This window comes from Nannizzia gypsea, genomic scaffold (genome assembly GCF_000150975.2).
Source record: "Nannizzia gypsea CBS 118893 supercont1.2 genomic scaffold, whole genome shotgun sequence".
In the NCBI taxonomy this organism is placed as follows: domain Eukaryota; kingdom Fungi; phylum Ascomycota; class Eurotiomycetes; order Onygenales; family Arthrodermataceae; genus Nannizzia; species Nannizzia gypsea.
In genome coordinates this window covers 1,208,950-1,222,637 of record NW_003345200.1, presented here as the reverse complement: position 1 = coordinate 1,222,637, position 13,688 = coordinate 1,208,950, and the positions used below count along the sequence as shown (strand labels likewise).

General features: G+C 50.2%; 6 protein-coding genes across 6 annotated transcripts; 1 reads left to right on the top strand and 5 right to left on the bottom strand.

Annotated features, from left to right (window-relative positions):
* Positions 1 to 264: 264 nt before the first annotated feature.
* MGYG_02467 (isotrichodermin C-15 hydroxylase) lies at positions 265 to 1,987 on the bottom strand (the record flags this gene model as incomplete). The annotated part of the gene is made up of 3 exons (XM_003174891.1): positions 265 to 609; positions 702 to 1,817; positions 1,934 to 1,987. 3 exons carry the CDS (start codon positions 1,985 to 1,987, stop codon positions 265 to 267), a joined length of 1,515 nt encoding a protein of 504 aa, XP_003174939.1.
* A 1,336-nt stretch (positions 1,988 to 3,323) lies between these two features.
* On the top strand, positions 3,324 to 4,737 carry MGYG_02466 (hypothetical protein; the record flags this gene model as incomplete). Its single annotated transcript, XM_003174890.1, has 5 exons — positions 3,324 to 3,513; positions 3,734 to 3,801; positions 3,863 to 4,239; positions 4,301 to 4,396; positions 4,458 to 4,737. 5 exons carry the CDS (start codon positions 3,324 to 3,326, stop codon positions 4,735 to 4,737), a joined length of 1,011 nt encoding a protein of 336 aa, XP_003174938.1.
* A 443-nt stretch (positions 4,738 to 5,180) lies between these two features.
* On the bottom strand, positions 5,181 to 6,888 carry MGYG_02465 (hypothetical protein; the record flags this gene model as incomplete). Its single annotated transcript, XM_003174889.1, has 4 exons — positions 5,181 to 5,527; positions 5,750 to 5,916; positions 5,987 to 6,779; positions 6,834 to 6,888. 4 exons carry the CDS (start codon positions 6,886 to 6,888, stop codon positions 5,181 to 5,183), a joined length of 1,362 nt encoding a protein of 453 aa, XP_003174937.1.
* A 521-nt stretch (positions 6,889 to 7,409) lies between these two features.
* Positions 7,410 to 7,997, bottom strand: MGYG_02464 (hypothetical protein; the record flags this gene model as incomplete). Its single annotated transcript, XM_003174888.1, has 1 exon — positions 7,410 to 7,997. One exon carries the CDS (start codon positions 7,995 to 7,997, stop codon positions 7,410 to 7,412), a length of 588 nt encoding a protein of 195 aa, XP_003174936.1.
* A 1,414-nt stretch (positions 7,998 to 9,411) lies between these two features.
* MGYG_02463 (Sad1-interacting factor 2) lies at positions 9,412 to 11,075 on the bottom strand (the record flags this gene model as incomplete). The annotated part of the gene is made up of 2 exons (XM_003174887.1): positions 9,412 to 9,488; positions 9,545 to 11,075. The coding sequence occupies 2 exons, from the start codon at positions 11,073 to 11,075 to the stop codon at positions 9,412 to 9,414; spliced, it is 1,608 nt and encodes a 535-aa protein (XP_003174935.1).
* A 341-nt stretch (positions 11,076 to 11,416) lies between these two features.
* MGYG_02462 (ankyrin repeat domain-containing protein 52) lies at positions 11,417 to 13,676 on the bottom strand (the record flags this gene model as incomplete). The annotated part of the gene is made up of 2 exons (XM_003174886.1): positions 11,417 to 13,488; positions 13,634 to 13,676. 2 exons carry the CDS (start codon positions 13,674 to 13,676, stop codon positions 11,417 to 11,419), a joined length of 2,115 nt encoding a protein of 704 aa, XP_003174934.1.
* Positions 13,677 to 13,688: the final 12 nt, after the last annotated feature.

Genomic DNA, 13,688 nt, shown 5'->3' with positions numbered 1-13,688 from the left:
ATCATTTTAAGAGCAAGGAAGAATACCGGTCTTCATCGCATCTGGGCCTAGGAAAGATAGAGCGGTGTTCATAATCCTCTCCAAGACCTCTTGGAGTAATAGGGGGTTGACCCTAGGGCGTTAATATACAGGTAAAATGTGCCTACCATTCCATTCCATTTTCATTTCATCATGCCCTTTTGATAACTAGATACTCAGTTTACAGCTGATATCAGCCGCAAACGCACTTCCAGCTGCACACCTTACAGCATCGCGTAGATTAGCTTAATCCGATCTCCGCTTAATTCTCACATCAATCGGTTTCTTCTCGACTAGGAGAAACGTCCTCAGCTCTTCCCATCTGAGTTTCTTCCCCTCTACAGCCTCAAAATCAAACGCCCAGACTAATCTCGCGAGAATAAGTCTCAGCTCTGCCCATGCAAGATGTTGGCCAAGACATTCTCTTGGTCCAACGCTGAACGGCTGGATAGCGTTGCGCTGGTCATTAAAAAAAGGTGATTTTGGGTTGGTGCTAGCTTCAGGGAGCCATCGCTCAGGGATAAATGACTTTGCTGAGTGGAAGAATGCTGAATCACGGTTTAGGGTGTAGGCTTGAATGCTTACCGCGGTCTGATGTAGTTAGTAAGTAAGGTGGTCAGATGTCTCATGCTGTAGATGTGTGGCTATATAAATAGAATGAATTTAAAAGACGAGGAACTTACACCTTCGGGTAGCCAGGTTCCACAGACAGTGTCACCTCCACGAGGAATAACTCTAGGCAGCATCCATGGAACGGGTGGACAGGTTCGGAGTCCTTCCCGAAGTACAGCGTTGAGATATGGGAGATCATGGAGGGCATCCAGGGTCATGTCGCTCTCGCTTCTGAATGCGCTGCGCACCTCCTTGGTGAGTTTTGTAAGTGTCTCCGGCTGGGAAACGAGATGATTCATCGTTCCACTCAGTGTGGTTGCAGTGGTCTCGCTTCCAGCAGTCGTCATCACCATGAAGGTGGCATAGATCTCCCCTACCGGCATCTTCGTGCCTCCGTCGGATTTGATGACATGAGACATGAAGTCTGGACGATCCAGTTCCCAGCTGAGGCGTCGGTCTACCTTGTCTGCGATCTGCTGGAAGTGATCCTTCTGCATCTTCTTGAGGGACTCAGGTATACATTTCATGAGCATAAAAGTGACTAGCGGGAAGAATTTGGCTGCGGATATGAACGAAGCAGCCTTGACGCTGTTGAAAAGAAGCGCAATCCACGGATGATACCGGGAATTTTCGAGACAGTCGAACGACTCTCCAAAGCCCAGTTCTCCAAAGATATCAAACGTGGTGAAGTTGAACCAGGGCCCAATATCAAACTCAGCCCCCTTTTTGCAGTCCTTGACCTCGCCTGCCTTATCGTGCATTCGTTGGATCAAGAGATTGACGTATTTCTGAACAAACGGCTCCTGTGCCTTCAACGCACGAGCGGTGAACCCCGGAGCCAGTATCTTTCGTATCCGAGCATGGTTTTCCGGGCTGATAGCGCTGAGTATAGAGTCAGGCTGGCCGTTCATTCTGGCCCACCAGACGGGGTCTTTGAGGAACGGTTTATGTCCCAGACGGACTCGAAAGATATCATTGTAGGCATTTCCATGCGCAAAGGTGACTTCATCCGGCGCTGTACGCACGACAGGCCCGTATATCTGGTGTAGTTTCTCAAAGTCGTGTACTATCGTCCCCCGGATGAGCGCGCGGCAGTAGGGAAGACGAGTAGCTGCCCATGTCCGCGGCCCGGGGATCTTCGCCAGCGGGTGGAAGAACAGGTTGTAGACGATCTTGCAGACGGGATACTGTATTCATTTCGTTAGCCCGCCATCCCGATAAATGTATTCAGCGTGCAAACAGCTTGCAGCGCTGGTTTCTTTTGATAAGCAGTTAGCTAGTTAGTGTGTGGACTCAGTCGTACCGCCAGTAACAACGCCGCCGCCACCACCAGGCCCTGCATCTCGAAGACGGCCATCTCGACCAGCAAAACAAAGAGCGCACAACGAGCAGCAGCACGCGGGAGAAACTAGCGAGCAGGGACGGAGAGAGATGCTGCTGGCCTTTTGTTCAGCGCTCGACGTCCTCGCGGCCTCATCTGCGGCTTTGGCTACTGAGCTGGTCCCGGACAGCCTGCGCCTAGCGTCCTCGAGCCTCGAATCCCACGACTTGGGACGGGCCTTTTTTTCTCGCAGAGGACGAGGTCCGCAATAACGGAGTATGGCTGTTGCATGGATGACCTATAGGTCCTGCCAGTTATGTTTCGATGTCCAACGCGATCCCGGTTCGTGGAACCGCGTTAGTAGCTATCACATCTTGCTACTTGTTTGTTTCTTTGATGACTTGCGTGGCTAACCAACATCTAGATACCCAACGTCTACGGCTACCATCAGATCAGATCTCTTTCATGGGGTAATCGTTAGCTAGTGGGTGAACCTGTAGAAGAGGGAGTGTGGCGTTCTCAGCTCAAGGCTGGTCCCCTGTTGAGTTACCTGCCGCCTACGCTTCCACCAACCGGCCAAGATAGGGATGTGATATCAGCTCTGACTGCTCGACGGCCTGGCCTTGGTGTAACGGGATTGCCTGATCTTTCAAGGAGGGGGCACACGCCGGCATTCGCTCTGTGTCTCGTCGCTTTGTCTGGGTGGATCTGCCCTGCAGCAGTCCCTGATGTCCATCAAATCAACCTTTCGCCTGGTGGCCCCAAGGCTGGCGGATGGGCTAACGAGTGCAGGCAAATCACGGTTGCCAGAATACGAGCTTCGCCCCAGGATCGCACTAGCCGTACATGCTTTTCATGCTCTGTGAGGACAATCAATGACCTGATTGAGGGGATTCGAGAAGTGCACCTGGCTGAAGACTCGCTGGGAGGATTCGACAGGCTAGGGGGCCCCAGCTAGGCCGCAAGTCGGACAAGCTTCTTGGGTGCTGTGCTGTTCCATTGCTCGGTCCGACGAACCAGAGGAACCTTTCGACGTTTTCTTACTTCGTCAGCCAGCGCTGCACAAGGTGATGGGCAAGCCTGAGGAAAAAATATGCATGAGACCAGGCGGCAGACCAGGGGAGCTGCTGGATGGCTGCTCCTCCAGTATCTGCTTTTGTCTCTGGCATGACATGCCCTGCAGGATGGCGAAGCCTCTAACGTCGTATATTATCTTTCCCTCTCTGAGTCCGGTCTCTGTTTCCCTCTCCCTCTTCTAGCTGGCTGTCGGCCTTTCTCCTGTCTGCTCATCCTACAAGACTCAGCTCTGTCCTTCCAACCAACTTCGACCACCTATAGCTATCAGACTGAGCTTCGAGGAATCGACGACGCCATGGCGACCCAGTGGCTTGGAGCTATCCCTCCCCCTCCAGGCGTCACGCCCAATATCGTCGACCCTCCGAGCCAGTGGGCTGGCAATATCGCCCTTCATACGGTATGCCTCTCTCTGGCAACTGCGGCGGTTACCATGCGGGTTTACACCCGTACGATCGTCACCCGTACGAACATGGGAGCAGATGACTGTATGTGATTCTATCTAGATTTGATGAATAGTTATAACTAACATATGATCTATAGATTTCTGTCTGGCTTCATATGTAGGCAGCCATATCCAAGTACCCTCCGTGATTCCGATACTAAGACATGAACTATAGGTATTGACAGTCGCATTTTCGACGTTGATGATAAAATGTAAGTGTGGAAGCCCTGTTTCTATAGATCACTCTGCTGATATCTTTCAAGCATATACCCTCGGGATTGGCCGCCATCTATGGGATACTCCACCGCTCTGGGTTCCATATGCTTTGAAAGTACGGAATATATACCCTTGACTACCAACATGAAGAAATCGAATCTTCTAACATAAAGCAGTGGTTCACCTTTGCGCAATACGTCTACTTGATCCTCACAGCAACGATCAAACTTACATTCCTCTTCTTCTACCGGCGTGTATTCTCACCACAGACATTATCAAACATTTTGATCACCTTCGGCATAACCTTCGTGACCATCTCCCACGTTGCAATCCTCTTTGCAACTATCTTCGCATGTACCCCCGTTGCTCGTGCATGGAACATCACCATTCCTGGCCGGTGCATTGATCCCACCATTCTCCCATACCTCTCCGGCGCTCTCAGCTCATCAACCGATCTCTACGTACTGATCTTGCCAATTTACCCTGTCTGGAAGCTGAACATGAGACTACGCCGCAAGATCAAACTTCTTGGTGTATTTGGTCTAGGTATCTTGTACGTATACCCTATTATCGTTATATGGCGCGAAACATCAATCTAACAAACACCTTTACAGTGCTGTGGCGGCCAGTTTGGTTCGACTTGCAGAAACCCCTGTTCTGAAAAGTAGTCCCGACGCTACATGGAACATTTCTCGACTAGCTGTCTGGGCGTAAGTTGGACCCCCTCTTTTACCATAATAAGTAGTTAGCCGCATCTAACAGTTTGTACAGCGTTATCGAAGCAAATGTTGGAATCTTCTGCGGATGCCTATTGCTCCTCCCAGCATTCCTTGACCGTCATTTACCTAAATCTTTCGCCTCTTCGATCAAGGGACTATTCTCTTCCTCCAACAGCCGAAGACTCGAAAAGGGCGGCAGCTCCGATGCCTCGTCAAAGCAATACTCGTGGCCTAACTCGACTCATAGCCACAAGGTCTCAGTATCAACTTCTTCAAAGGGCCACAGCTATCTAGAGCTCAACCCTTCGAATAGTGTGCACGACGCCGTTTAGAGTATGACACGGTTGATCATCTCTCTTGCTCTCTTTCTCTCTTTTATTCTTTCCTTCTGATACCTCTGGGAAATATACGGTGTGATGAGCTGATTCTGTATATATTACGCTCTTGGGATACCTTTTTTTATGTTTACCTATTAATATGACATACTAGCACTGCTGTTGCTTATTATGCTTTGATAATCTGGTTTCTTTTCTATGGGGTTTACCTCTAGCTTTATTAACATACTACTATTTGGGCTATCAGTGAAGCTGTATAAAATATATCATGATGTTGCCTCTAACGCCTTCTGTGCAAATGTGTAAATGTAAGTATGCAAGTACTCCGTATAAACAGTCCTGTTGCCTATGAACCACAAATGCTTCAGTTGAACTACTGTAAAATGACATAAACGTGATATATCCGTAGAATAAACGCTATTCGCAAGTATCTGCAGATATTATTGATCAACAAACCAGGCAGGATCATCAGGTTTCAAGGCCATGTAGCCCCCATTGGTCAGTTCATGGATATCCCTCTGTATATGACTTATGGGAGTGATAAAAGATGCCGAGCTATCCGTGGCCATGGCCAGTCCGACAAATTCGCCCTTTGAATTCACAACCATCGAACCCGAGTCTCCCGGGCGTGAAAATTCACCGTCCAGTGAGAGGACTTCCACCTCAAATGTCCGCTCACCAGAAGGCCACATCACTTCCCTATGCAGATGGTTGATTCTGCCATAGGTAGTGTCCGACGAACGCCCATTTTTAGATACCCAGTCTCCAAGTTTTACATCGCCGAAGGCTATCACCTAACAATCAGGGCTCATTCTAAAGACTCTGCAGAGCGAAAGGCTGAAAGTATCTTTGGTAGGATACTGCGGAAGCTTGTTAGGTCTGAAGGTGGCAGGGGAAGTAATCAGGGCCCAGTCCATTCTGGAATTTTCCCTCGTCCAGTTTCCAGACGCCAGGGTGACTGCCCCTATGGCTGGGTTGGTCATTCGTCTGTAGAGGGCTTTATACTCACACCCAGCATCGAGTGAGTTGGCTTCTTCCTTGGGGAGGCTGGTGAGGACATTTAGCGTGTGATTTCCGTCGCAGGCTGCAGGGTATTCAGCCACGAGGCGACCCCGAGGATCGCCAGGTACAACACCGTGAACGTCCGTGTGAGCTGCAGTGATACGGTCTGCGGCTCTAACGACGTGGTAGCATGTCAAGACACCGCAACCGTATATCTCTACGAGGCATATAAAGCCAAAACTACCTGCCGAGTGAGCCAGGCTCTGTGTTGTTGTTTTGAACACTGATAGATGAACCATTAACAGGGTGTTTAGTGAGATGGGAAAGATACTTGGGCCGATCATGGCTTCGGGCAAGGCATATCTCTCCGGGGATGAGTTCCAGGTGTATATCCATGGGAGCTTTGTCGAGGACTTCCAGGATGCGGTCCTCAGCTGTTTTGAAGTCACCACGGCGCCCGAAGCGACAGTACATTAACAAAGTAGCACGGCTAGGTGTGTCAGGGGAAGATCCAAGGGGCACCCGCATATGATATGCTATTGAGGACCAACAGCCTTCCAAGGTCTCCATGACCGTCTCTGCCACCTCCTTCTGGGTGTCCCGAAGACACTTGACAAGGGCAGGGTCGTCTGGCACAGCTCGAGAGACATCCATATACATAAGTTCCTTGTTTTGGATTTCCACCTGGGCATCCCCGGTGAAGTCGAGCGGCAGCTCATGGCGAAATACTCTGAGTATTTCCTCTGCTGTTGTTTTCCACCTGGTTGTGTTGGTATCATCTGAAGATATCAGGATTGTATGCTGCACCTCGTCAACCCCCTTTGGCCGCCAGTCGCCTAGACGTGCAAGCATGCAGTTGATGTTGAATTTGCCCAGTATGCTCACGATCTTCGGCTTTAGTGTCTTCTGAAACAGTCGCTGCAGCTCGGGGCTACAGCTCTCCATCTTGGGAAACCACAACGGCAAGCCATGACCGACTGCGCGGAATTTCTCCTTTTGCGCCAGCCATGCCTCGATACTAGGCAGTTCTTCGGTATCTTTGCGGATAATTAATGTATGTCCTGTAGTTAAAGATGCATAAGGAGACCTACCTTTGATATAGTTTGGATCGCCGGCTCGGGAGTTCTCTCGCCTGATGCCGACCATCTTGCAGCTTAGCCACGTTTTTTTAGCGAGCCCGCGATGATCGTTACTGATCTTGTATCTAGTGGAGCTCGTGTTACTGGTTAAGATAGCGGCATCCTCGGGAATCGGCAGTGTTGCTGGCGATTTTATAGGCGGAAGGTTGGTGGCAATTTTCACAATTTATGTTGACATCATTGACTCGCGGGAGTGAGAATCAACCTAGGGGAAGCGTTTGAGCCCAACAGTTTATTTGGTAGCCGCCATTGCCACGAGAAAAAAACTTATTTACCCCTTAAATGCAAGTAAAGCGACTAGAGGGAAAAGGAGCGAAAGGGGAATAGAGGACTAGAACGACTAGTGTGTTAAGCTTATCTTGAATTCACGCTGTAGATATTATCGATTAATGCAAGCTTGCTAGCGACTCTCTAACTCCGTATTTGTTCTTGGTAGTCCCCAGCCCTTTAAGTCATGTCGTGATGTACAGTCGTAAAGGAAAGCAATATATTAAAGGAAAATAAGCACGAAGGAAAAAAGGAAAAGAATCACTTGTGATAGATGTGGAGGATGGCTGGGTTGCCGGAATCCTTGGACCAGATCTCGAAACGGCCAAACTGGGCACCAACGTAGATGGAGAAGTCGCCATTCCGAGCAGCATTCCTGCAGGCTTGGGTGGCATCGAGAGCAGGTGGGTTGTTCAGGGCCGGGACATGGGCGGTGCTGAATGGTTCACTGGTCTCGGGAGCATTCTCGCCAGTGACGGTATCCTCGTCCCAGTCGTTAGATAGAGCCTCAGAGACAGTGATGTTGATGGGGCTTTCCATCAGCTTGACGAAGGCAGGGAACTGGACGGTGCACTTCTCGACCTTCTTGGCTGGGACGGGAAGCTGGAAACCGACGAGGGCGCGGAGGTAGGCCATGCCACCAGTATTGGCGATGAGGGTGTTGTTATGGCCGAGAGTACACTTGTAGCAATTACCCTCGGGACATTCGCCGCAGTAGACAGTGGAGCGGTAGATGGTCGAGTCTTTGAGAGCAGGACGGCTCACCTGCTGGAGAGGTGGAGGAGAGGCAATAGCAACGTTGGCAACCAAGGCCAAAGCCGAGACGAGCAGGCAGCTTGAGAAATGCATCGTGGAGTCTTGTTCTAATGGTATTAAAAGTGATAAAAAGGTAAAAACGAGCGTGAGGTCTGATATGCTGCTTGTTGGTAGCAAGAGAATTGGAGTTGTCTGTAGCGAGGGAAGATACCAAGGGCCCATCAGCGTATCCCTGGTCTTTTATATCTGCGCCTCCAAACTCACATCCATTTCACTTCCCCAGCAAGCGAGCATCAACCCAAGACTCCACGTTCCTTGTCATTCTATTTCGGGTTGCATTTCAAGCGCCAAAAGCTTAAGAAGTAAGACAGTCTGTTAGATAGCGCGAAGGGCTCGCGAGCTCAGCGCCACGTCACTGGAGCCAGTCGAAGCCGGTGGACTCTGACGGCGAATCCTCTTCTTTATCCTCCTGCCTTCACGATCGAATCATCAAAGATCAAAAAGATCCCGGGCCGTGGAATACGAGGATACGATGACTTTTACCGGCTAGCTCCAGACGCTTATTGGCTGCACTGAGCTTCATTTGAGACAAGCACCAGTCCAATTCCTCTGCAGGTGTCTCTTTGAGCTTCTTTTTTTGGAACAAGATTTCTTCAACAGAAAAGGAGCAAAAATTGAACAGTCTATGGATCCATCAGGGGCATTACTTGAAGCGGTGCTGGTACTTGATGAGACAAGAGGATTGCAAATGGGACTGCCGGCGAGGACAGCGTTACAGCGGATGGTGCCAGTGAGTTTCGGATGGCTGTTTGCGGACCAGGAGAGCGGCTCCCTGGATCTTGGACATGCTGTACATCTTGTTTTCGCTTGATTCTGGCGATTTATATTGCCTTGTAAGCACTTTTTTGATATATCAAAATTCTTCCTTGACATTAAAAGGGCAGAAGTTGGGGACGGCTTAGTCATCTATTTACACGGAAAGGAATATGTTTATTCCATAGTTCATTACTAAGCAGATACCTCTCGGCGTTAAGAGGCTGGCTTCTTACGTCCGCCAGACCTTTTTCTAGACAGACACGGAGGAGATCCTGGAAGCGATCCAAGACGCACTCAGGGAAGAAAAGGATACATAGTGAGAAACGATTGATGGAGGATAAGTAGATAGAGGTCAAGTCTTGTGGCACTGGTATATGCACGTACCTCTACATCGCTTATTTACAACCCTAAACACCTTATGGGCTGATGTAAAAGACCCAAGTACCTCAAGAAATGGAAATAACAAAGAAAAGACATCAACAGCACGGCATTAAAAGAGGTAAAGAAGAGACAGTGAAACAATCTTGCTCGAGAAAGTCGACAAAACAAAAGCAAATCAAAACGCCAACTCGTTGGGGAATCTTGCGATGGAAACAACTGGTATCTCTATAGAAATCACAAAAGTGGTTATTTCGGCTTGTGAATAACCACCTCAGGTTGAGTCGCGAGTAGACTGCGTTAGTAGAGGTGATTAATCCAAGCCAGCATAAAGGTCGACAACGATATTTATTGCTGCAATGACAATTTCGGCACCGATTAGAATGATCACTACGATATGGAGTTAGCATCCTGTCCTGGCAAAGAGTATTGATGGAAGAACATACCGATCCATTCAAGGTACTCTCCATGCCTGTGACTTGACTGGTCCTTCAGAACAGCAAGTAGATCGGCTATAACATCCAACCGCTCCGTGAGAAGCCCCACCCGCTGGTTCATTTCCAGATAACTTCTCACAGCCTGGTAGATCGGATCAAGCCGAGGTTCGGCCCACATGAGTTCGGGGCTGTCCAGCACAGACCCTTGAAGGTGAATGTTGATTCGAAGTATAAAAAGCTCGCCAATCTGCATGTTTATCTGTCTGCGCGTAAGGTTTACACCACCAGTCTGAGCGATCTGCGATGGCAACGGCGACGTAGCAGTGATGGTTTCGCTGACCAGGTCTTCGAAGAGCGATGTCTTGACAGATTGAGATAGTGCGTGGGAGATGGCGAGTTTCGTCATGTAGCTGCGGGGATCCCGGAGGGAGATGAAGTCGTTGTATATTCGAGCCTGGTAGTCTCGGGTGTAGTAGAAGTTGAAGTTCTCAACTTGCATGTCCTCTGAACTCAACACTGAGTTGGCAAATCTCGATACTTCGTTGAGAAACCGGGTTTCCTGCTCCACAGTCATACCCCATATTACCACCGTACCGTAGTCGAAGAGAAATACCTCCGGAGTATCAATTGCCGTATCTAGGATGAGGGGTTCGTCTGATAGAGCGTTCGTAATCAGCGCGCGGGGCGATGATGGAGGCGAAAAGGACTGGAGGTGCTCGTCATTGTTCTCACGCATATCAAGCAGATCCTCCCGTTCTTGGTTCTTGTGTGTCTCTACCTCCAGCTCGCTATCGGAGAACCCGCGGTCTAGTTGTGGGCGAGTATCATTGAGGGGTGTGAATCCAGTGTGACCAGTACCAGCACCTTCACTACGTCGGCGACGGGAAGATTTGGTCTTGTCGTCCTCATCGTAGCGGTACGGTGAATAGACGCACTCGTCGAAGAGCTTCGGATTCGTGCCTCTTGTAGCCGCTCTTGACTTTAGAAACCTAATCACGCTCTCCAGTTTGTATGAATTGGCCGTACAGTACGCCGTAACTCGGGGAAGCCGTTCTCTATCTCCTTTGCCCAATCTCGCCGCGTCTCTTCTGGCTGTGGGCTCTTTGATCCGTGTGATTTGAGAGTACACATCTCTCGGGACCTCATCTTCAATCCACACATCGTCTTCGCCTGTCACCGGGTTTGGCAGTAGCTTGAGCTTCTGCGTCGTCTTTGTCGTTCTCTGTGGGCCAATCTTCGGTATAGTAGGTACCTTGCCGGCAATCCCTAGAGATGGTTCTTGTGGCCGGCGTCGGAGTTTGCTGTTCAACGCCGCTAGCACAGGCTGTCCCGATGGGCCTCTTACGACCGGGGGAGCACTGGGATGTAGATTCCTCTGCTGATTGATACCTTCTTGCGCTTCATTTGTCGGCTCTCCCCTGGTTGACGGACTAAACGAGACGGACTTGGTTCGCTGGGCTGTCGCAGCTTGGGGGGTGGTTTGGGAGGTCGGTTTCGCTTGTTGCAGGAGCGGAGACGACTCTGAGGCGTTGGGATTCATTATGGAGAGGCAATATGGTATTCAAGGAAAGCGTATGAGTCCTAAATTTCGCATTGTCACCGCCGAGTAGCCCTTTAGCAGTGCAGAGAATGCCGCCTTCGTGCCTGTACCTGTTTAACTGAACTTCGTCTCTTTGATTGCAACAACTAAACAAGCTTGGTCAAAGCTTTGTCACGTGCTAAATATCATTATATAAGCAATATAAATGCCAATTTTCGTCACGTGGACTTAAAGTTTAAAATATAAACTTTGCATTCGTTTTTTATCAAAACATTCATAACCACGAGGATCAAATATCAAAAGATTGTTTCCTTTTCTTTTTCTGTCTGGAGTTGCTGTCTTCAACCTAGAAACCGTCTCCACCAACTTGACCGGCTTGATCTTTCCTTACGCTTATGGCTATTTGTTTGGCTCGAAGGCGCTGGCGAGCGAGTCCGTCTACTTGAAGCTGAATGATCTGGAGAACGTGACGTTGGCGAAGCTAGAACTGGTGCGGGCGGACGGGCTGGTCCGTTGAGGAGAGATCTAACTAACATTGGCGGTGTCGATTCGTCCGATACGAACTCGCCTGGTTGATTGGGCATAGGTGGCTGGCTTTGCAATAAAAATGCCTGGCGAATCTGGTTGTCATCATCAGGGTCGGTATCTTGCTTGCGGTATCCTGCTCGCTTGAGCCGCTGTAAAATGTCAACAGACATAATGAACTCTTCCCAGCTCTTCCGCCCCACTGGGAGAATGTTGGGGTCTGCGCCCAGGTCGAGAAGAAGGTCCATAATGGATGGCCTGCCCTTCTTCGCGGCGTAATAGAGCGCAGTCCTCCTTCCGGAGTCCGTACCGTTGATGCCATGGCCCAGTCTGATTAGAAGTCCGATCAGGGGGACGTTGCCTATGGTGACAGCCTGGCGAAGGCCTGTGGCGGCTCGGCAACAGCGCGACTTGGTGAATGCTAAGTTGCCGATGGCTCTCTGGGAATAGGTTGTCACCTCGCGATTCAACCATTCCTCTGCAGTGAGGCCGCTCATGTCAAGTAGGGTTTGAGGCTCTGCAATGACAGATTTGTCGAGCAGGATACGGACGGTGGCGAGATTTCGACTGTGGACGGCTAAATGAAGAACAGACCAGCCATGGTTGTCCTGTTTTGAGGCAGTGAGTCGTACACGATCGTCGTCCAACAGGCACCGGACGACATGAGAGTGGCCCATGAAGGCAGCGTGGTGCAGCGCAGTCCAGCCGTGGCATGTTGCCTTGAGTGGATCAGCGCCATAGTTGAGGAGCAAGTTCACAATGGGAGCATGTCCTCCGTTTGCAGCGCAGTGTAACGGTGATGTACCGTAAAAGCTGACGGCATCGGCGTTGGCCCTAGTTTGCAGCAACCTACGCACGATCTCCAGATGGCCCTCTTCTGCTGCCCAATGTATCGCGGACCACCCATCGCGATTACGATGGTTCGGATCTCCACCAAATTCGAGGAGCAACTGAACAGTGTTAAGATCGCCAGAGGCTGCGGCTTCTTCCAAAGGCAGGGTCCGCTGCGTATCTAGGGAACCAGATATGCTGGCACCGTGTCCAATAAGCGTCTTAGCAATCCATGTCCATCCAAGACTAGCTGCCCAAGCGAGTGCAGACTTTCCATCTGCGCTAAATGGATTGGAATCGCCAACAATGGACAATAGATTCGAAGCGGTGCCTTCTTGCCCAGCAACCACAGCCCAGAGAAGCGGGGAAAATCCGGCGTTGTCAATGGTTTCTACGTCCGCGCCGTGCCTGATCAGCATTTCCGTGCACTGGTTGAAGCCCCTCTCTACCGCGTAATGCAGGGGTGTTTGGCAATATTCGTCCCTGGCATTGACATTTACACCGCCCAGAATTAAGGAGTCAATCAAACCCGGATCGCCAGCCAGCACCGCGTGGTGAAGCTTCGTCATCCCCGAGTCGTCTCTGTCCTCTAGGTCGAGTTCTGTCACTTGTGCATTGATGTCATCCTCTTCGCGGTGTCCCACACTACCATCTGCAGCTGCAGCCTCAGCGACGCCGTCTTGGAAATCCAGGTCCAGGTCCTCATCATCCAACACGCTGTACATAGATACACGTCTTGCCCCAAAAGTCCCGGCCGGACCATCATCGTCTACTAACGGTTGGTCGCTATCAATGTTTTCTGCGTTTTCGTCACCGTCGCTGGGGAGTTTTTGTAGTGTAAGCAGGGCAATTTCCTTCATATGGCCGGCAATGTGTGACTGAAGAGCATCGCTCGCGAAAACAGCGCTGGATTCAACCTTTCCGGAGGGCTGAAAATTGTCGCCAAATGGACACTCCAGCACCCTGTCAAGAACCGGCCTCCTTGTGGCGTTCCTTAGGGTCCCTGCGCGCGCTTCAGGGACGCCGTTCTCCTTGATGGAATTCTCCTGGTACTCCACTAAAATTTTAAAAAAAGCAACGTCAGAGTTAAGTTTCGGCCCGACCCTCAATCGCTGGACGGGACGCGTGGACTCTTAACAACTTGGGCAGGCTGCCGCCGTAGAAGGCCAAGTGTCTCGTGTGAGTTGGAGTAATATATATACCCAGGACAAATTTGATGTTAAGGCCTATGAATTTTCTATTCATTCTATCAACTCG